The 23666-nt window shown below is 41.1% G+C and overlaps 1 protein-coding gene across 1 annotated transcript in view; it reads left to right on the top strand.

Moving 5' to 3' along the window:
- The window catches only part of DCTD (dCMP deaminase), a 39616-nt gene extending 20280 nt beyond the window's left edge, over positions 1 to 19336 (top strand). The window contains exons 4-6 of the mRNA XM_036762498.1: positions 13375 to 13491; positions 16130 to 16226; positions 17630 to 19336. Of these exons, the coding sequence (XP_036618393.1) occupies positions 13375 to 13491; positions 16130 to 16226; positions 17630 to 17705 (290 nt within the window). The 3' untranslated portion in view covers positions 17706 to 19336. The remainder of the gene's footprint in view (positions 1 to 13374; positions 13492 to 16129; positions 16227 to 17629) is intronic.
- The last annotated feature ends 4330 nt before the right edge of the window (positions 19337 to 23666 follow it).

Here is a 23666-nt window from a genome sequence, read left to right as displayed (position 1 = left end):
GCTTAATAAATGTTTATGGATCCATTGATCAACCCTGTTCTTGGCACATTGGTTGTAGCCCACCAGCAATTACCACAGGTACCAAGTACAACAGAATAAAAAAAGATGAGCTTAACTTGTTCTATATTTAAAAAAAAAAGCAAACTTGCCTTATTTGTTTGAAAATTAAAAGTCAGTAACGTTGACAAAATATACTCAGTAAGTGCCTATCAATTAAAATAAGATAAAGACTTTAGGGAAATTATTTTTAATGGATTCTGCCATGGTTGGTTTGGTCCATGCTAATTTTTTTTCCCTAAACTTCTCCCTCCTTCTGTTGCCCCTCCCTGAGGATTTTGAGTCTTCGTAAGAGTCAACATGAAGAGTAACCCATCACTCTTAAACAACCCCGCAGTAAAAAAAGAATGGCATGCACTCTGGTAGGAGAGTTCTATTGCTGACAAAACCTGTTTCAGGTTCAGGTTTTAAGGAGATATTTGTAAGTAACAGTGAATGTGAATGGAGGGATACTGGTTCATCTTGTCAAATTTCCTATAGTTTTGGAGAAATCAAGGGGTTTGGAATGGGGAAATACTTTTCCCCCCAATAAATTTCATTGATGCCTTTGCCATTTTGGGATATATGTATTCCTATTTCCTGTTCTTATCTCCTGTAATTGAACCTTCCCTTGTATCAAAGAGAAACAGTTAAACAGAAAACAACCCAATATGGTGACCTCATCTGACAAGGTAGGCACCATTCTGCCCCCATAGTCCCTTACCTCTCTGCCACATCCCACTCTCTGTTCTCTGGGGTCAGTTTTTTATTTCAATCATTCAGGTTGGTTTCCTCTTAGTGATTCCTTTTCATTGACATTCTTAGGCTTATTGTTGTTCTGCTTATTTCAGTCAGTATCAGTTGATAGAGTTCTTCCAGTGTTTCTCTGAATTCTTCCTGTTCTATTTGTTTGTTTTATTTTGGTTTTAAGTCTCTTTGCCTCTAGAGGGGCATTGCAAATATGATGTATTTTCAGTTCTGCCTCCTAACAAGAGAAGCGTGTTGTTTAGGTAATTTGGAAGAGAGTAGATAACCAGGACTTAGTTGGGCAGTCAGTCCTGAAGTCAGTCACTTAAAAGTTATTCAAGTATTTACCCGTTTCATTTATTTGGTTCATTTGAGCCCAGCAGCACCTGCATGATTACTGACATTTACATAGGCACTTTAAAGTTTGCAAAGCATTTCATATACATTATCTCATTTAACAAACTCCCCCTCTGCCCCAAAATAAACAAACAAAAAACCCATTTAGTAAATACTCCCGGTGATATTAACTCAGTTTTATAGGCCAGGAAACTGAGGCTCAGAAAGGCTAATGACTTATCCATGATCACTGTAACAACAATGCTGCTAGCAGCTGCTGTGGAGGTATAAGGCCAATAACACCAGCACACAGGAGGGCTGCCAGCACAGGTTCTTTGCTCTGCTTTTCCAAGGAAAGCAACTTTAAGGGGTTTACAATCTCACTTTAATTAAACATACATATATCATTGATTTAGTTCAGGTGGGAAAATCAGCACCCTGAACTTCAGAGAAAACACCAACAGAAATTACAAGCAGAAATTATATAAACAGAGCAAAATAAAAGAAATCAGCAGACAGGCTTCTAGCTGTCTGTCCGTAGCAATACATACATAATTATCAGAGAGAGAGAGAGAGAGGCAGCAACTTCTGGGTTTTCAAAGCTGCAGCGGGGCGGGCTCCTTAACGGCTATCCAGAGTCTTATCTGGCCAAATCACACAAACACTCCTCCAGTGAGTGAGTCCCCCAAAGCAAAATGCTAACCTCAGAGTATATATAGAGTTCTTTAGGGTCAGAGAGTGTCACAACCGTGTGACTAAAGCTTTCTTGTGACTTAAGCAGGTCATCAAAGACTTTTGAATGAAGCAAAGGCAGCAAGATTCAATCAAAGGCACTTGATTGCCTTAAGTGCTGAGAAGCGCTCCAAAAGGAAAAACAGCACTAAGTCCCACCCTGCTTGCTATTACAGTCACACAGCTAGTAAGTATCCCAGGTAGGATTTGAACCCAGGTCTTCCTAACTCATATGTCCAGGCCTGTACTGGTGTCAAACTGGAATAGAAACAGACCCCTGCTGGCCACAGGCTGACTTAGAAAGCCACATATTAACATGTTGCGTTGTATTTTATTTATTTTGTTAAACACTTCCCAATTACATTTTAATCTGATGGAGTTTTGCTGGCTGGTGGGCCAGGTTTGATGCATCTGCTCCAAACCATGCTACTCCTCTTTCATTACACTTTTTGAGGGCAGAGACTTTCAGTTTTGCCCTTGTATCCCGAGCACCTGGCACTTTGTAGGCACTTAGTTCTTGCTGATTGATGGACTTCCTTGACCTTAGCTCAGATGCTCTCACTGGCTCTTTAGTCTATATTGTTCTTCTTAGACTTTAGCACTGTACTTGACACATGGTAAAGGATTAATAAATGCCTTTTTCTTTCCTTCCCATCACTTGGGTAAGGAAGCTAGGTCATACAGGTAGTAAACATCAGAGTCAGAGATTTGAAACAAGGTCTTTTGGCTCTCTTTTCTTCCATGACGGTTGAGGTGAATGGGAGAGGGAAGTGTCCAATAATAGAGCTTCTGATAATAGCTGGGGGAGGGGGGTGGCTTTTGAAATGGAACAGGCTGTATAAATGGGAAGATGCTCAGATAGAGGATTCTAACCTAAAATATTTGCTTCATGTAGCAATGACCATGGGGAACGTTTTCTGTCCTTTTCTAGGGGAAGGGACTTAGATTTAGAGGATATTAAATTGTTAAATTGTTGACCCAAACAATATGTACTTCAAAGAGCAGCATTGATATACGAAGGCCCTGACAGGATGTCTTTCAGTAACTGGAAAATGAATAGTGAAAATCCATTTTAACTCAAGAAGCAGTTGAATAATTCTGTAAATTGATTTTTACAGAAAGGAGAACAATTGAGTTTCCATCACAGGAAGTACTCAGACTGTGACTGAATGACCAACCTGTCAGCGGTGGCGGGAGGCGGGGCATCAGTAAGTGTTAGGTGGGAGGTTAGAACAGGTAACCCCAAACAAACAAAAACTTTAAATCTCAGTGTTTTGGAGCTGAGAGAGACCTTGGAGATCTCTTAGCACAACCCTCTCCATTTTACAGATGAGAAAATCAAGGCCACACAGAATTCTTGGCAGAGTAGGAATTCTAACACAATGTTCTTTGACTCAAATCAATCATAAAACTCAGTTACCGGAATATAGGTAGGGTATAATGGTGGAAGTTAACAAGAAATTGTGAGACAGCCGCGCACAAGCCAATATTAGACTTGGGTGTCCCGCTTCATCTTAGCTGTTAATTGGATAGTGAGCACCCCACTCAAGGTCCTCTGACTCAGGTCAGTCATAAAACTCAGTTACCAGAATATAGCTGGAGTTTATGGTGAAAATTAACAAGGAATTATGAGTCACAAACAAGCTGACATTGAACCTGTGTGTCCCATCTCATCTCAGTTGTTAATTGGATAGCAGGGATGCAGTGGATAGAGGGCACATTTTACCCTTAGAAAATTCCAGAAGAACCATGGCGTAAGATTCTCTTGTTTTTACAGCCTGACCCTGTCTTGTCAATGAACCGAACTGTCTACATTTTGAACATAGGTGGCCCTCAAAGTCCCAGAACCTTCAGAGTCATCATATTGGTTCAGGGAATGGGGTCTCCAGAGAAACACATGAAGTAGAGCCCTGCTGTTATTCTGCAGAGATCAGTGTGCACTGTTGCTAAGTGGTCCCACATCACCTGTACCTGGCTGTAAGCCCCTGGCCCTGGCTTTGCCACTATGTCAAGCAACCTAATTTCTAAGGTTAGCTTGGGTCAAGATGGCTTCTCTGGGCTGGAAAGCATTTCTTAAAAGAAAAATACCCTGCCTCTGAAAATGAAGGCTCTCAGGCAATCTGCAGAACTTCTCTCCTCTTTAATGGGAGTAAAAACTGAAAGGCTACCCGCTGCCACATTTTGCCAGGCGTCATTATTACCTGTCATCCTCACGTCCCGTCTTCAGATCAGTCGGCTGCACTGAAGTCGCATTACTGCTAAATTATCGGAGGAGCATTAGGCTTTTTTTTTTCCTTGACAGTGTCTTCACTTCATTTTTTTTCTTACCTTGTCACCTCTGTGAGTAATCTTAATAATACCATTGTCAGAAACAGATCTTCGTCTTATATCAAATGAGATAAAAGTCAAATCTCCAAAATTATGAAGACCTAGAATCTTTTAAATCTAACCAGGGATAGAATATATCCTGTTAATTTGTCAGCCTTCTAGGTGAACCACCTACACAAGACAGTAAGGATTAATCAAGCAAGGGAAAATTTTGAAAAATATATTTTCCTAATTATACAGTCTCTTCACAGTGGTCTGGGGTTAATGCAGAGCTGAATTCTGAGAGTCAGTAACCAGGAAAAAGACCCAGGTATATGAATTGTCTCATAATTACCTGAAAAGAAGATTTTCCTTCTGGCAATCATGAGCTTTTAAAAGTATTAATCTGATATTTTTGGCATCTAATTTCTTTCCTTTTAGATAATTTGGGGCAATAACTGAATGGTTTTGTATTATTCTCTGTTCTTATCAAATAAGTATCAAGTATTGTTAGTTTCATTGGGGCATTATCGCTCAGCTATTTCTGAAGAATTGGAGCTAAAATGCTTTAGTAATTGGTCATATTTTTGCAGATTTAAAGGATCTCATGAATATTGCAAGGATGTTGTGCCTTCTTTGGCACACTTGACCAGCACGCCTCCTGAGGATACAAAGAGCCTGCATTTTTCTTAAGATCACTAGGAAAGTCACTTTCATCTGCTTGGTTTTTGTCATCAGGCTTGTTTACAATACCTACCACAGCGATACTTGGGGATTCCAACAGAGAATTAAGGTTGCTTAGCAAAATAGGAAGATAAGTCTCTTCCTTAACTTCTTAGCTTTGGGGGGGAGGGGAATATTTATTTGTTGAGTTTCCCTGGAGTGGCCTCGAGATGCAGATTTCCTGCTGGCCACTCATAAAGAAGGGACTGGGGAGGCCAAGTCAGAATGAGAGATAAAGATTTGAGAGCCTTGAGTGAGGAGGCCCAGTTCTTCAAGCAGATGACTAGAGGGGGAGAAATGCTATTAAAGCTTTGGATGGTGCATTGGGAGATCCCCACAGAGGTGGGAGAGGAGAGAGTTGACATAGGAGAGTAGTCAGAGAGGAAGGGGGAGAGCCAAGCAAGTACGGTATTCTTCATGCTTGTTGTTGTTGTTCAGTTGCGCCCACTTCTTTGTGACCCTGTTTGGGATTTTCTTGGCAAAGGTGCTGGAGTGGTTTGCCATTTCCTGCTCATTTAACAGAAGAGGAAACTGAGGGTTAAGTGACATACCCAGGGTCACATAGTAAGTGTCTGAGGCCAGATTTGAACTCAGGTCTTCCTGACTCCAGGTCTGGCACTCTATCCACTGTGCCACCTATTTAGCTGCCCCATTCTTGATGCCAGAAAGAGTTAAAATAGAGACTGGCTACCAAGGACAAAGCTAGCAGAGATGTCTGGAAGGATGAGAAGAGATTTAGTGTCACCTACTATGTGCCAAGCACTGTGCTAAACACTTTTCTTCTTTTAAGCCAATATTAGCTCATTTAATCCTCACAACAATGCTGCAGTGTAGGTGCGCTCATTATTTCCATTTTACGTGGAAACTGAGGCAAACAGAGGTGGAGTGACTTGCCCAGGGTCTCACAGTCTAAGACTGGATTTGAACTCAGGACTCCCTGAAACCAGGCCCAGAGCTCTACCCACCCTTCTGCCATGGATGGAATTGAATGTGAGGTAGAAGGAGGCAAAAAGCATCTGCCCACAAGAAGCTTAGATTCTGGAGATAGAACCCGGAGAGAGATAAAGCGTAGCAGGATAATTTGAAGGTGCCTGCAAGGATCAGGGAAGGCTTCCCAGGTATGAGATAATATCTGAGCTCAGTGTAGAACCAACCTAAGGAATCACACCCAGAACTGAGGAATACATGCAGTACATTCCGGGCATAGGGGAAGGCTTGGGCAAATGCTCTGGGGTGGGAGAGGGTATGTGGAATTTGGGCAGTGGCCAGGAATCCATTTTAGCTGGAACAGCCAGAGTAAGTGAGGGCTAGCCAGAAAGCAGGGTGGGAGCCCTTGAAGGGCTGAGGGGTTGGCGTTTTAGTGGCATAAAGAAGCCACTGAGGATTTGGGGGATCAGAGGAGTGGCATGTTCCGACCCGTGCTTTAGGAGGGTTATGTTGGCAAATAAGCAGAGGATTGATTAGGAAGGGGAGGAGATACTGGAAACAGAGATCAATTAGGAAACTTTTATGGTGAGGCAGTTAAGCCGTTATTAGGGCCTGTGTATGTGGGATGGGATAGACATATGTGACACCTGCTATGGATGTAAGGTAAAAGTTGGGCAGGGTGTCAGAAGACAAGATAGATGCAATTCAGGATACATTTATTAAGTATCTAAGCGCCAGAAAGGGCAGCAAGGTGGCACAGTGGATAGAGTGCTGGGCCTAGAGTCAGAAAGACTCATCTTGCTGAGTTCAAATTCAGCTTCAGACACTTACTAGCTGTGTGACCCTGGGCAAGTCTGTTTGCCTCAGTTTCCTCATCTGTCAAATGAGCTGGAGAAGGAAACGGCAAACCACTCTAGTATCTTTGCCAAGAAAACCCAAAAAAAGGGGTCACAAAGGGTCGGACGTGACTGAAAATGATTAAACAAACAACCAAGGGCCAGACACTGTTGTAGTGTCTGGTGGATCTGTTGTGGGTGTTCTAATGTCTCTTGGAGTGTAAACACCAGAAACACAGACACTTTCCTGAGGTGATGAGCCCTCCAGAGATAAGCAGGGGCATCAGTGGTCAGTGTGTGCTCAGGCAAGAGAACTGTTTGTTATTTCAGCTCTTCCAGTGAGCTGAAGACTAGACCAAGACTTAGATTAGAAAGAAGGATTTGGTGGGAAGGCTAAACGAGGGCCACCGGTCTTGTTTTTAATTTAAATTTTATTTTAAACTTAAACACCAAAAAAGGGCATTTGCACATTCGTAGTAGAACAGAAAAAGAGGATTGGACATGAAACAACAGGTCTCTATTGTGTACATTTGTTTTCACTACTAATCACTATGAGAGTGCAAACTCAGGGTTGGAGGAGTCATGTCAGCCAGCATTTATTAAGCACTTACTGTGTGCCAGGTATTCTGCTAAATGCAGGGCATACAAAGAAAGACAACAACACAGCCTCTGCCCTCGGAAAGGTCAACTTCAAATGGGGGGCGATGACACGCAAACATGTGCATTCAAAGTTACACAGAGCAGATGCAAGGTAACTTCAGAGTGGTCACTAGGAGGTCGCTAGGAAAGGCTTTTTGCGAATGGTGGAATTTGAGCGGAGTTGTGAAGGGAGCCAGGGAGGCCGAGTGAGTCTGGAGCATATTCTACTCATGAGGATACGGAGTACCATGAGGATGGATGGCCACAAGCCTGGGTGATGGGGGGAGTATGGGATCATCCTCAGTAGAAATAAAGCCACTGCAAGGTAACACTGGTTTTAGGAGGAAGAGGTTCAGATGTGCCGAGTCTGAGGTGCTAATGGGACATCCGGGTGAATTGAATGGGCCGCTGCATTGTCCAGTGCACAATCAGCAATATAGGACCAGAGGGTTGGACTTGCAGCTTTGGGAGTCTTCTGGTCCAATCCAGCATTTATTAAGCTCCTACTGTGTGCAGGGCACTGTGTACTAGTTACTGGGTATACAAAGAACAGCTCCTCGTCTCTTCTCAGCCCACTTACCAGGTTCATTTGATCGACATGCTCTCGTTGATCAGCCGCTTGAGTTGTGTCTGACTCTTCATGACCCCGTTTGGAGTTTTCTTGGCAAGGATACTGATCTGCCATATCCTTCTCCAGGTCATTTTACAGATGAGGAAACTGAGGCAATCAGGATTTGCCCAGGGTCACACAGCTAACAAGTGTCTGAGGCTGCATTTGAACTTGTGTCTTCCTGACTTTGTAGACCCTGCACACTATCTATTGCACCTCCTGGCTGCCCTTTGATCAATATAGATGGCCCTTTTGCTCCAACAGAACTCGGTTCCATAACTACAGGAATTCATTTCAATTCACCTAATATCCATTAACCTCCTGTACTGTTTAAGGCACCAGGAATACAAAAATGAAAATGACAGAGTTCCTGCCTTCAGAGAACTTATGTTCTGTTGAAATTTGTGCACAGTGGAAAGACATGATGGCAGTAACCCTGGGAGTTCAGACTGAACCCATTAGAAAGATGGAACTGTGAAGAAGAAAGCTTACCTAACATTTAAAAAAAAACTAATATTTTATTGATGCTTTTTGTTTTCAAAGTCACAGTTCTATCCTAGATAGCCCCCACCCCTGGTAGTCTTCACCTCGTAAGAAAAAAAAAACCAGTTAACTACAACCTGGGCCGTAGTCTCCACCCACTCCCACCATGGAAAGAAGAGGGTTGCATCTTCTCTTTACAGAGATCCCAAGAACCCAAGAGAGATTACAGAGGAAATGACCAGGAATGATGTGATTTGAGGGATTCACGTGCTGTTGACTCAACCCTGGAATGAAACGACATGTACCGTATCTCTTTATTAAGATAGCTTTTTCGCCTTCTTCCAGATTTGGTGCTCACTTAGACAGCTGGGAGGCATCGTGTCCCACGGAGGTAGTTTCATGTATTTCTGAGGATCAAGGTTTTCACGTTGCCCAGCCGACCATGTTCTCAATAGGGAGGGTTTTACATTTTAACTCTGGTTGTTTTGTGGCTAAGTGAAAGGAAGCCTGTTTATAATTCTCTGCATTATCGCCCATAAACCACCCTTTCTTTCTATGCAGAATTGTAAAATGCTGCTTGAGCTGGGAGGATCTGTTTCATATGGTAATTTCCATTAATGAGTCAGGACGTAGAAATGTTAAATTTTGCCCCAAACTGCCTACTGTGAATTAAGGGAAGACTGTTGTTGTTGTAGTCAGTGCAACAATTTCTTCTGGTGATTCAGAACAGGAGAATGTGATTGTGTCCGTAATCTGTTTGATGTTCTGAATAGAAAGTAACCCAAAATGTATTTGGTTCGTTGAGGGAACATGGCTTTGACATTTGGATTTAGGAAATCTAAACTTTCACCATCAATAATTGGGGCCCTCATCTCTTCCCTTATTCATTCAATAAATATTTAACACCCATTGTGTTGATGGCTTTGCATTAGGCTCCGAGGGAGTTCCAAAGAGCAGAGCAGGCTGGGCTCTGCCCTCCAGGGGGCCATAAAAGAGACAATTACATTTAATTGTTTCTAACTACAAGCAATGTGTAGTCCCTGCACAAAACTTCTTGGTCTTGGGTGGGGGATGATTGTGCTCTGGGCATTTCTTAGGAGGAGGGCATGTTGAGATGGAGCCCCCCTTTCCTTTTGGAAATGAAACCTTTACTTCTTTTTTCAGATGTTTCTGGGCAGTTGCAATGTAAATCTTTATTCAATCCATCAGTCAGTAAGCCTTTATCAGGCTGGCAGGCAGGCAGTCAGTGTGCATTTATAAAAGTATGTGAGTTTTGAGGATACAAAGAAAGGCAGAAACATACACCTCTGCCCTTGAGGAGCTTACAGTCTAATGGAGGAGGCAATATACAAATAACTATGTATATAGTGGAGGGATGGCTAAAGGCCTCATGTATAAGGTGGAAGATGAGCTGAATCTTGAATGAGATCCAGAAAGCCAGGAGGTGAGGAGTGAGAGCACTCCAGTTGTGCAGAATAGCCATTAAAAGGCTGAATTGGAACATTTACATATATGTAAATATATAGGTATGCACACACATAACATCTGGGAGGATTAAGAAGGCTTCACATAGAAGAAAGGAAAGAGGATTGAGTTACAAGTCAGTCCAACTCAGGTCAGCCCCCTCTTCCATTTTGGAACAGTTAACAAAAGGGAGTTGGCTTAGCCATAGCACAAAACAGATATTGGGGTAGATAGAGCCTCTCATCTTCATGTGGAAATGAGTATAGGCAGAGTGAAGTGACTCCAGTGCCAGTAACCAAAGGATTCCCACATCGCTGGGCCTTTTTATGTCCTCAGGTGATGTTTGAACAATCCAGCTAGCAGCTTCTGTGGGGGTATAAGATTCACCCACAGCCAGCACCCAGAAAGCTGCCAACAGCACAGGTTCTTTTGATCTGCTTAATTAAGGAAAGCAAGGTGAAGGGGTTGACAAGCTTACTTTTAATTCAGCATACAAATATCATTCACTTAGTTCAGGGGAAAAAGCCAGCACCCTGAACTTCAGAACAAAATGCAAACAAATTACAAACATCAACAGACAGACTTTGTCTGATTCAAATCCCAACACCTAGTTACCAGAGTTCAACAAAGTCTCAGCATCCGGGTTTACAAGCTGGAGGGCTCCTTAGCTACAGCTGCCCGGAGTCTGCTCATCAACACCATCTCCAGAGCCCTGCACAAATGCCTCTGTCCTCCTTTATAGGGCTTCAGACATCATCAAACGTCATCTGAATCACCAGAGCTCAGGCTCTGGTGATTGGTTCTTGAGTTGGCCCCTCCGCTTAGGACCCTGGGAGGTTCACATCCACATGGATTATGTTAACACCTAATGGGGTTTGGGCCTGGGGCTTAGCAGCTAGTAAAGCTCACTGAGATAAATTGAGTCACTCAAAGAAAACAAAGGCCATTCTGGTTACAGGTGACCACTTTGATATGGCCACCAGGAAGCTTCGTCCTAGGAAGTGCAGCTTCAGCCTTGGCCCAGGGGCCACTTGTGTCAAGTTTTGTTTCTTTTCAGGGAAAGAGGTACACCCTCCTTCATGCAACAAGTATTTATTTAATATTTTCTATGTGTGTAAGCCCATATTAGGCATTATGAGGAATACAGAAAGGAGTCGCAGTAGATGCCTTACTTTTTATTTGAAGAGACAAGTTATAAATGTATCAAACATTAAGGAATAGTTGCTATGCATATACCTCAGTGAGGTCAGAAATAGAAGGGGCCCACTTTCATCAGAATGCTTATGGTACCACTTTTGGTAGGGCAAAAAAACTAAACTAATCAGACACTTATCATTTGGGGAACAGCTAAAGAAATCATGGAACCTTAATGCAGTAGAATATTACTGCATCTTAAGAAATGATAGGAAGAAGAAAAACATGGGAATGTGAGGTCAGGGAACTATATGTTGAGGTTTTAGGGGTGCTAGGGACCCCAAAATACCAATACGCCAGGTCCTGCCAAATGAATTCGACCCAAACCTTCTTACAGCTAAAGAAAAACAAAGTTTATTAAAGATTCACCATATTGGGTAGATTGTTAGGGAGCCTGAGTATTTGTGACGCTAATGCCAGTGGGCCAGATTAATCTGAGCTGAGCTAGATTGAATCTGAGCACCTTCATGGAGGCAAGATGGATCTTATATACAGAAAGGTTGTGGAGGGTGGTCAAGTAGTCTGGGGTAATGGGAGCAGGGGTTTAGGGAGAGTCTTGATGGAACTGGGGGGCTGGGTTGAGGTCAGACTCCAGGAATGGGATTATGATTGGGAAATAGCTGAAGGCTACCTGGAGATGACAGACAATGGAGGGCTAGGGTAACAACTTGGGTATAGATATTTTGATACGCTCAAGGGTGGGAAATGAAGGTAACCAGACCACGAGGTAGCAGACAACAAGATTTGGGCTTGAAAAACCAGATCAAGTGGAAAGAATTCAGGGAGAGCTCAAGGGGGTTCCCAGAGTCTATATCCCGTCAGTAGCAGTAGCCCCATCAGCAAGACTCGCATGAACTGATGTGGAATGAGTTAGCAGAATCTAGAAAACAATATACACATGGACTACAGTAATATAAATGTCAACAAATAGAACAATTGAAACAAAAATCTATGTAATTATAATGGCCAAGCTTGGCACCAAAGAAGAGATAGGAGTATGTATCTTCTTGCTTAGCTCAAGTGGAGGCCTATGGGCATAGAACACTTTATTTTGTTGGGAATTGTTTGATTAGCTTTCCTGAAGTGCATTTTTTCTTAATTTTTTTTTTTTTTGAATAAGGAATGGTTCTCTTGGTGAATAGGGGAGGGATATATTAGGTAATTAAGGTAATGCAATGAAATAAATCAGTCATTTAGGTTAATTTTTTTAACTTAATGTTTTTTAAACTTTAATTTTTTTTAAAATTAAAGTTAAAAAGTTTAGCAGAGGATTAGATAATTAAGTGCCAAGTGAATCATATAGACAAGTGCTATACGTTCAGAGAAGGGGGAAAAAGGCTTGATGGAGGAAAAGTTGGACTTGAGCTAGACCTTGAAAGATGGATTAGATCTGGTTAAGTGTCATTCAGGTACATTGACAGAAATGTCAGATGGTCAATAGGAGAACATTTATTAAGTGCCTGCTATGTGCCAGGCATTCTACTAAGTTCTAGGGATACAAAGGATACAGTCCATACCTTCAAAGAGATCACAGTCTAATGCAGAAGACAAAAACTAGTGAAACCTTCAAGGGCTGTTCAGTTGGTAAAGAACTTAGATTTTCATCATCATTGAATTTATCCCTGATATAGGCCCTTAAAGAGAGACTCCTTTGACCAACTCTAGAACATGCACAGGTGTTATACAATCTCATTTGAGATGAAAATGTAGCCTTTATGTGGACCATCTCCCCCTTATTTTTCTCCTTTTTATTCCATTCTATTTTTGAGGAAAAAGAAATGTGTATTTACTCAGCTGAGCTGTTTGTTGTACATTCTTATGATTCTTGGATGTCTTTTAAGTGTTTCTAGGATGAGTCACCTGGGAGGTGAACACAGTTCCTCAAGAGAGAAATGCTTAGCTTTACTTCCTCAATTTATTTGTTTAAAAAAAAAACTGTACCTCATACTCTTGACCATAATGATGTTCTTACATACGCATGTAAGTGCACAAAGGAGCCATTTTCCATAGACATTTGGGTTCTCTAGGGTGTTGTGAAGCCATGGGTTATTACAACACTTAGGGTAGGTAAAGATACTTGGCCTTGGGCCTTGGTATCTGCTCTGGGCACATAAAACCAGCCTTTGCCACTGTGGCTAATGATTTTGTTGCTAATTATCAAACTGGTCAGACCGCTTAGCCTTCATTTGGTGATCCTGGGATGTCTCTATTTGCTGATTTTTGAAAAGTGTAATCTTTATCATTCAGGTGTTCTCGTATAGGATACAATTAAAAGAACTTCCTCAATAGCGATACATTCTTCATGACCTGGAATATTCTTTTTCCTCTCTCTTCATGCAGTGTGCCACGCTGAACTGAATGCCATTATGAACAAAAACTCGGCAGATGTGAAGGGTTGCACCATGTATGTTGCCCTGTTCCCATGTAATGAATGTGCTAAACTCATCATCCAGGCAGGTGAGTGCTGGCGCCAGGCTGATTTGTCACATTTGCATCGCTGTCTGCTCCTGAGTGCCTCATCACAGATGTATTTGATTTTAAATTGCTGTTGTTTAGATCTAAATTAATTGCACTATCAACTTTGCTGGAGATTTCCCGTGTTTTGTGTTTGAATGGTGCCAGGTATTCTAAGACTAATTGTATCCTCTGTGATTCTTAGCGTGTTTTTAATTTAGGTTTGCAACTTCTTAAACTGCGGAGCTGCCAAAGAACAACACCGGCATTGAATATAATTACTGTCAATTTACTGTACTCTGACATATTATGCATAGATTAGGGGGGGGAAATGAACTTCTGTCTGAAACAAGGTCAGTTGGGAGCTTCTCCATGAAATTTTAATTTGTATGTAATGTAGGGTAGATATTGGAAGATTTTAAAATATCTTTGTTCAGAAATGTCATAAGACTTATGTGATCCACCTTTAATTTTTCCTCTTATTACAATTGCTATAAATCTGTGTTCTTGCAGCAGAGGTGCTGCTTGGAACATTTCTCCTTCAGACTATGATATCCAAGTATTGAGCTAACTACAGTATACTTTATCTCCATAAAACTCTCGGCTTGAGTCCTAAACACTTATCATGTTGGCCAGATGTGTGGCTTAAAGGGCCTGTTTATCATGTGCCTCCATGCGGTTCTGAACAGATCGAGTGTGGGGGTATTGAAATCAAAAGCCTCATGTTGAAGGGCTCTTGTAAAAATACCTTTCTGGTCTCCTTTTGTGCTCTCACTTGGGTTTTATTTTCCCCAGACTGCATACTCCAGAGGGAACAATGGAAAAAAAGCAAAAATCAAAACAAGCACAGTCTTGTTTATGTATGGGTAGGGAGGTGTAGGAAAAAGGGGGGAGCATGCTAGCCCAGGTGGGGTAACTTTCCAGCTCAGAATTGTCAGAAGGGGTTGAGGACAAGTACATGCTGTCTTTGCTTTCAAGGAACTAGTTTGAAATAAACACGCCCACACCTCTCAAACTATAAAACATTGGAATTGAAAATATTTTGGCACTTATTTCTAAATCAGAAACTCTTAAACTTTTTTGAGTCATGAACCTCTCTGGTGGCCTGGTGATGCTTACAGAGTCCTCAGAATGATGTTTTTAAAAGCAGAAGATAAAATACATAGGATTACAAAGAAAAGTAGTTACATTGAAATTCAGTTATCAAAATATTTTTTAAACTGGAGTTTACAGACCCCATGTTAAGAACCCCTGCTCTAAATTTTCCAGGTCCTCTCCAGTCCTTTCCCCAAAGTAGCATCTTCAGTTATAACTTGTGAATGTACAGTTCATAGATTTAGACCCGGAAGGAACCTTAGAGGCCATTGAGTCTAATCCCCTCATTTTTAAAAAGTGGAAATTGAGAGAGAGATGTTAAGTGATTTGCCCAGGGTCACACAGACACGGTGGGTTAAGGCAGAGGTGTATAGGTGTTCGGGGAGGACCGACACCTCTGGTGCGAGGACTGCTGAGCCCTTTTCAGAGGTGCTTTCCACTTCTGGTGTTCGCCTGTGAAGCTGTACCAAGTACAGTGGCCGTATTCCAGTAAACCATCTCAGCAGCTGGGCTAACCCAGGTTAAGGGTAGCTGATGGGCCTCAAATGCATTGGTGAGTTGTGGGCTATCTACCCCAGAATTGAAGAGTTCCCCGGTGGAATGTATGGATGAGAACAATATGTTCCAATGGCCATGAAGACGGCTGAAGCAGGCTCTATGGAGCCCTTAGAGCTTGGTCAGACATCAAAGATGCTAAGGTCATCCGCTGCATCGCAGGCCATCACCAGTCATCTTGACTTTTGTCTCTCCACTGGACTTTGACTCTGGAAGAGAGAGCGAGGCAGAAGACTTTGTGCAACTCTACCTCACTTAAATGCACTTCACTCATGAGTCAAGACATCACCCTGTGACATCATTGGTCCTTTTCTAAAACAAAGGACAAATAACAGAATCAGAGGCATGATTTGAACCTAGCTCTTCCTGACATCACTAACTACCTATCCACCATGTCTTTGACTGTCCAGAGTTGAAGCCAATTTAGTTCAAATCCTGGGTAAACTGCTTATTACCTGTTGGACAAGTCCCTTTGTTAACTTAGTGTAACCCTGGTACCCAACCATTGGGGCTGCTTGGGATTTCCTAGGTAGATTCTGCGTCTACACGATCTTATTGCTTCAGGTTAGCCATGGTCCTTCCTTAATATAGAGTGTGCCTGCTTGTGTCAGACCTCAGTTCTTCTCATCCATAAAACGAGGGAGTTGGACGAAAGCTGACCTCTGAGGTCCCTTTCAGCTCTAAATCTTCAATCCTATACCTAAAATTCAGTTGTCATGTTAAGCCTTAAATGTTTTAATAAGTTTCCATTTCACATTAGTGGGGTAGAGGTGGGAATCTAAGTTGGTTATTGGGCAAAATATATACTAATTGTCCTTTTCTTTGTCAGAATAGAAGATAGGGCTTTGTTTTAGTGAGAATTGGAATTTTCTGTAAGCTCGCCTTAACAAAGTGTAATTAAGCAAACACTACAAGGACTCCATCTATTTCTATAAGTCTATATTATCTGTATCTGCATTTCCTAAAAGACTTTTCCACATTATCTCTTAAGGTATAAAAGAAGTTATTTTTATATCTGATAAATACCATGATAGTGATGAAACCACAGCTGCAAGACTCATGTTCGACTTGGCCGGGATTAAATTCAGGTAAAAAGGACAAACTTTTGATGGATGTGGGGCTTTTATTTTGTCTGTCTGAGTTTTGAAAAATCTCTGTTTCTAAAGAAGAAGTTTATCTGACTTACATCAACATTGGAGTATGCTCGCTAATTCCTCTCTGGGTTACCTGGCTTTTGCTTTGTTGGGGCTTTTGAAATGATGGAAACACTGTCAGTGTAATGAGAATCTGAGCAGTGTCATCGAAAGAATAGATTTTTAAAAGCAGTGACAGGAGCATCTGAAGGCGATCTGTTTAACAGATTTCAATGCCAGTAACTTTCTAAGGCTTCGACTAATTATTCCAGGAGGGGGAGATTTAAAAATTCACAGAGTTTTACAATATTAACATAAGACCTTAAATTTTGCAAATCTAACAAATGTAGCATAGAAAACTTAGGATGAAAGCAGCCTGCCAGGTTGGGACACCCAGGAATTCCTACAGCAGTATTTCAAATTGAGGTTTGAAGTAATTCAGTGATTTCTTGCCTTCAAAAGCTATTTGGATTTTGATCATCATGTTGGCCGGGCAAAAGAGGAATATAAGATGTTTTACGTGCAAACTAGATTAGCCACCTAGATTCCTGGGGAAGAGTTAGTTGTGTCTTTTCTGAGATGGCAAATCTCAAGGAAGTGGGTCTGATGCCCGGGATGGTTTATAATGGTGAGCGGCATGATCAACAGTTGGCTTAAGATAATGACTCAAGGTCTTTACCCATTACACTAATGGTCGGGGATATGGGCTATGCTTAATGAATCTCCTGAATTAAAGTACAGTGCCTTATGAGACTTTAACTCCGTATTATTTGCATAATTCTTTGTTTGCTGGTTGATCCAAAGAAATAAATGCAGTCCCCAGATATTTTCTTTTTTTAATTGCTGGGAAAGATTTGATTTTTTTTAAGTGTTTGGGGCTCATTTTAATTTTATACTTGCAAGTATGATTTTTAAATAACTTTCTAATAAAAGTTTATTTATTTGTCCGCCCCTATGCAAGAGGTGAAATAAAACTTAAGACTCTTGAGCCACCAGAAATATACTTTCTAAATTTACTGCAAAAATTTGTCAGAAAATGTGATAAATTTGGGGGGAAAGCCAGTATCTGATGTTGTCCTATAGCTCACTTGTTAGAAATTCTTTGACTCTGATAATTCATGAACTCCAAAAGTTAAAGAACATACAACCTAAGCAACCCCGTGTCTTTTTGTCTTCATCTTTTTTGTCCATATTTCTCTCAGTATGGTGCACTCTAATTGGCTCAGAAAATTTCAAGCGAAACATAGGGCATTTTTTTTCTTACAGAAAATGTTGGTTAAGCCAAAGTAAACAAATTATTTTAAACTACCCATGAGATAACCATCTTTATATTTTTCTTCTTCTTTTTTTATGTTTAGGAAATTCACACCCAAGTACAGCAAGATTGTCATTGACTTTGATTCAATTAACAGTCAACCGAGTCAGAAGCCTTAGTGAGTTACATCTCATTAAAACTCTAGAAGATTGGGATTATCCTCCTCTAAGAAGCTGCTAATGCCTTTCATCTCGAAATTACCCATAACTTTTTAATAGCCAGTACAGCAAAAGTAGGCATCTAAAGAATATAAAGCCTCAAATCTTCCTTACTGTCTCTCTGGTCACATGGAATCTACATCTATTTAAACTATTGATTTGTGATTTGAAATGGAGAAACATCTATAGCATGAGCAAGGCTGGGGTAGAAGTGTTTCTTTTCTTCCTTCCCTAGAAGAAAATAGGGCAGTGAAAGGAGCCAGATTTGGAGTCAGAGGACCTAGGTTCAAATTCTGACTCTACCATTTACCAGCTACTGCAAATGGAGCAAATGACTTAATCTGTCGGCCTCTGTTTTCTCATCTGTAAAAATATCTGGTTGGGGTTATATGATCTGTGGCTCTGTGATAAGAGTGCCTTACTGTTACCCTGATACCTAATCACTAGGGCCAGTTGGGATTACCTAGGTAAACTACGCCATCTTACTGCTTAAGTTTATCAGTGGTCCTTCACTAATATACAGTGTGCTCACTTGTGCTAGAAGAACAGATAAATAATTATTGTTGTCTTCTTAGTGGGGATGAGCAGACACACTGGGTTGAACATCTGGTCCCAATGAAGTAGAACATGGAAGTGCCCTTGTTAAAAACAGAGGCTCAAATTACAGCAGCTGCAAAATAGTGTTGAGAGAAGGTCACAAAAAAAGATGATGGTCACATATTTAGACTTGCTGGCTCGTCCTGTCAGATCCTGACATAGGACATCGCACCATATCTGTAAATATGGATTGAGCACCTACTTGGATGATGATCCATGCAGTTATCATTTACCTTAGTCACGAGATCTGAGCAGAAACAGCTGTTTTTTTGTGAATCATTTTACGTCTTCTTGTCAGACGCTGCATTTAATTCACCTTGTTCTTCAGAGTTCCATAAACTGTCGATTGTGTGGAATAATGTGTTCCTGACCCTCAAAATACTATTAGTTGTTCATAGGTTTAAGGTCAAGGACTCACAGGATTTCATGTTTCAAGGGACTTCAGGTACTACCTTAGTCTCACCTTTCATTTAACAGATGAGACAACCAAGGCAGGAAGAAGAGAAATGACTCCCTGAGGTTCACCCAGGGAGTAAGTATCAGAGTTGGCATTCTGACCCATAACTTCAAATCCATTGTTCTTTTTCCTTCCCCTTCTTGTCTGCTCAAAACTGTCTCCTCACCAAGGCTGGGTTCTGCTTGTCCTCTCAAAGACCACCATTGTTCAGCACCTGGGCTACTCTCTAAAATGAGATCGAATTTAAAATAAAAGCATTGAGCCCACTTGGAGGCAGCCTGTTCTAGCTAGAGTGGTGACTTGGGCGTATTTAATCAAACTGGCTCATTGCCTTTGTCTTCAAAAATATTGCTTAACCAAACAGCCTCACTAATCAGCACGAGGCTTGGGAATGCATGTCAGTGCACCTTGTCTTTTATCTAATTTAATTTTTTATTAGCTATGTTTAGTACCTTTGTTTAGAAATGACTTTCTTCTCTTGGAGAGCATTACTTGCTCTCTTTAAAAAAAAAATAAAGCATTATATTTTGCTGAACTTTTATCGTCTCCAAGGTTTTTGTATTCTGTATTTTCAGTCATTATGCAATTTGGCATTTTACCAGTATTATTAAAATCTTATTAAAATCTACTAACTGAAGTGTGCTCATCATTATAGTATCATATTGTATGCTTAATTCTACAATTCCTGCCATGCTTGTTAGTGGTGCCTGGAGCACGAGACAGACACTGTAATGCTTGCTATTCAAGCTTCTAAGATGCCATTTATTCAAGCTACTAACATTGCAGATCTTCCCCAGGGAAAATCTGAAGGTGATACCTTTTCCTGAGCTAGATATTAAAAATCAATAAGTCTTCCATGAGGTATTTGCACACCTTTAGATGGGGCCCAGATCCCTGCCCTTGGAAGGGAAAGTTGATCCTTGCCTCCTGCCAAGTTGGACTGCCTTTGGGGATGGGACGCAATGAAAAAAAAAAACCAGCAACCAGACAGCAGTGAAACAGAAAAGGACTCCCAGTTCAGTAATAGTAACTTATTAAGCTTTTACTATGTGTAAGGCAGAAGGCCACTGTAGTGCCGTGTTTTAAAATGGACTACATGGGCAAGAATGAAGGTTAGAGTATGTAAGGTTAAGCAAGGAGAACTGACTCCATTGCCTTTTTCCAGTGGGCACTAATATGTGAGGTCATCAGGGTTAGCAGAAGTCAAGCCATCTTGGATTACTCCTGTTAAAGGCAGAAAATTGTCTCAGTTCTAGTACAGCAACCAGAGTATAGAAACCAAAGATACACCTCTTTAGGTCTGCTCTACTCTAATGAAGTCAAGTCAACAAGCATTTACTAAGTGCCTACTATGTGCCTGGCACTGTGTCAAGTGTTTGGGATACAAAGAAGGGCAATAGGCAGTCTCTATTCTCTGGTAGCTCATAGTCTAATGGAGGAAACGGCATGCAAACAAGTACATACAACGAGATATAGATGGGATTCATTGGAGATACCTCACAGGGAAAGACCTGGCATTAAGGAGCACCAGAAGAGGATTCTTGCAGGAGCTGGGATCTTAGGTGAGACTTAAGCCACGAGGCAGAGGTGAAGAGGGAGAAAATACCCAATACAGGTGGTGTGTGAAAATGCAGGGTCAGGAGGTGGAGTGGTGGAGTATCTTAAGCAAGGAGGCCAGAGTATGTTGAAGGAGAGTAAGGTGTAAAAAGATTGTAAGGAGATTAGGGCTTGCATCTGCTCCCCAGAGCAATGAGGAAGGAATCATTGCTGGGAGAGGGCTCAGGAGAGGGAACATTGAGCTTACACATTGCACTCCTGTGGGCCGGGATTGGAAGAAAAGAGATGGAGAAAGGTGAAGGGAAGCTTCCTGTTTCCCTTTGGGGTCAGAATTGCAAGGAAGAGATAGAGAAAGGTGCTTCCTGTTTCCTTTTTCTCTGTGAAACCCCTCTGACAGTGCTCTCCAGCCATCCAAAGAGCGAAGAGAGCACAACCAGAACAAATTATACAAGGTTAACAACATTGTAAAAAATGAATGGCCGAAAGACCTAAGAACACTGCTCAACACTGATCAATGGTGACTGGAGGACCAATGATGAAGAATCCTATCCACCTGCTGACAGAGAGACAGTGGACTCAGTATGCAGAATGAGACCCATTTTTTTTTAGACATGGCCAATATGGGAATTTGTTTGACTTGTCTACATATGTTTGATAGAAGGGTTATATTTTTCTTTTTGGGGAGGGGGTTAAGCTGAAATTGAAAAGGAGAGGGAATAAATGCTTGTCAATTGGAAAGGCTCCTTTTTTTTTCATTGGTCTTCTTGTGGGCTTAATCCGTCAGTGATTATAAACCCCTGAAGAGGGAGTCTGAGGAATCTTACCTAGCCCACGGGAACTCTTTGTTCTATATGTTCTTTGAAGGGCTAGGTGTTGTCTTGTCTGGAGTGTACTGTTCCTTCTAGGGAATAGATGCCCAGGGATTTGACCATATCTTTTGTCTTGGTTTGGATGTGGAAACAAAATCATCCTTCTGTGATAGCCTTGGTTTGGATGTGGTGTCTTGGTTTGGATGTGGAAACAAAATCATCCTTCTGTGATAGCCAGTCTGTGATTGCATATAGAGCCAAGAAGAAACAGGCTCAGTACAAACTTCAACAACACACACGATTCCTGAGGCAGTGTGGTGTGTATAGAGCTGTGGCCTTGAAGTCAGAAAGACAGGGATGCTTTTTTTTTCTATTCCCATATGTTCACCTAACTCACTGAGGTAGAAAGCTTGCCTGCCTATGACGAAATGGAGCGAAGACCAGTGACGAGATGGAGTTGGTTTGGTGCAGAGATGGAGAGAATCAGTTAGGACTCTATCTCACGAATACTGACTCTATCTTGTACTCCTGCGTGTATTTTCCTCCATCTAGTTGTTTTTCTGTAAATCATCCATGCAAATCAACTAGATAGTATAAGCCTTCTCTGGTTTCATAAATGCAGGTGGATGCAATTAATCAGCATCTCTCCATTCTGGGAAAGGAAAGACCCCGGTCCCCTCCCAACTCAATCTAAACTCATTGTTCCACCCCACCCCACCCCCCACCTCCCACTTTGGAAAGTCTTTAATCTTTCCTCCAATTAGAAATCAGATTACCTAATTTTGTGTCCTGGCTTGTATCCTGTTAATTGCTTTCTTTTAATTAATTGGTTTTATTTTGATTGTTTTTAATAAAAATCCGTTTTGCTCTGTATTCAAGGTCTTTGACTGGGGAGTCCACTGACCCGTTTATTGTGCCTGTTTTGCTAATTAATCGTACTGCTCAGATTATTTCCTCAGTTATCAATTATCCACCACACCTGGAACTTGTGTTTCTGTTGGTAAAAGAGAAAAATTGGCACCTAACAATTCCACTGTTGTCCACATTATAGGGCACTATTTGTAATGGGAAAAGGTTGTTCTCAGCAGCTTATAGTGACCATGTTTAGGGACAGTCCTGACCCTTTGACCCTGTTAAGTTTCCATGTTAGGTAGAAACAGGAACTCAGGTCATAGAACAGTTATCACTTAGCCCCAACATACCTAGAATGTGCATCAAAGATATTTGGCTTTCAGTGCCTCCCCCTTACCCCCAGTCTCCATATGAAAATAAGTCTGCAGCTTCTAGCCTGGGGGGCACTGGGAGGTTGTGTCTTGCCCAGGGTCACATAGGTGATGTGTCCTGGAGGTGGGACTGGAATCCCTTAGGCCATGCCACCTTTCTGACATCTCTATGATCTCTTTTCATCTGCTTATATGTAATTATTCATTGGTAATGTCCTGCAATCTATATGTCTCTCCATTGCCCGGGTGACTTAGAATTTTAACTCTTCAGAGACTGTGATATTCCATGATTCATAGCCATCCAACATCATTGGAAGAATATTGGTCTTAAAAAGAGAATCCTCTGCTTGCCAACTTTCTAAACTAATTCATCCCACTTTCTTTAAATACAATTTAAGTTAAAATTCAATTTAAAATTGGGCCCAACTCATTGTCTACCCTCTATCCTAGATAGATAGTAATATAAATAGTCATATTTAGCTATATCTATAGATAAACAGATATGGATCTATCAATATAAACACATAGATAAACTAGATATAGTTCACAGGTGGTTTATAGGCCTATATGTCTTATCTATTTAGATCTAGATATATTGATATCCATTTAGATCAGATCATTTATAGATAGATCTAGATCTAAGTACATAATATATAGGTTACATCTAGATTTTCATATGTATCAATATATTTTTATCAGATTTCTCTATAGATGTCTCTTTGTGGACATCTATAGGTGTATATTGATACCTCTATACTGATGGACTAGCTCAATGGGCTTTTAATCCAATTATCATAGTCTGGACAATAGATATTCTTCAGGCCTTTCTTTTGTAGGTGGTGAGGTTGAACACTTTTGAATAATTATGGATTTCATTAGGAAGCTCTGCAGTGATCAGAGCTTGATGCCATAGGTCCAGGGTCATCCACAAACCACAGCATCTGTAGGGAGGACCTGATCATCTATAGGTACTCTTTTATATGGACTCTTCCCTGAGCGTCCTTCCCTGATGATGGCAAACACCTTTGGCAAACTGGCTTGCCTTATGTTTCACTTGATATTAATGATACAGGATGATTGAAGATAGTTATCTTTGCTGTTTCACTGCTGAAGGCATCTTCTATGAACTTAACATACACATAAATACTCTATTGGAGGAGAACCTTTGAGGTCAAATTTTGTTCTACTGAATCAAATGTATTTTTATAATCAACAAACAAAAAAACACCAGTGGATGTTGTATTCTCTTTGCCTTTCAGTCAATTGTGAGACAGTAAAG

Source organism: Trichosurus vulpecula, chromosome 6, assembly GCF_011100635.1.
Source record: "Trichosurus vulpecula isolate mTriVul1 chromosome 6, mTriVul1.pri, whole genome shotgun sequence".
NCBI lineage: Eukaryota > Metazoa > Chordata > Mammalia > Diprotodontia > Phalangeridae > Trichosurus > Trichosurus vulpecula.
Note: the sequence above shows the minus strand (reverse complement) of the source record. Positions and strands in the feature narration are given on the sequence as shown.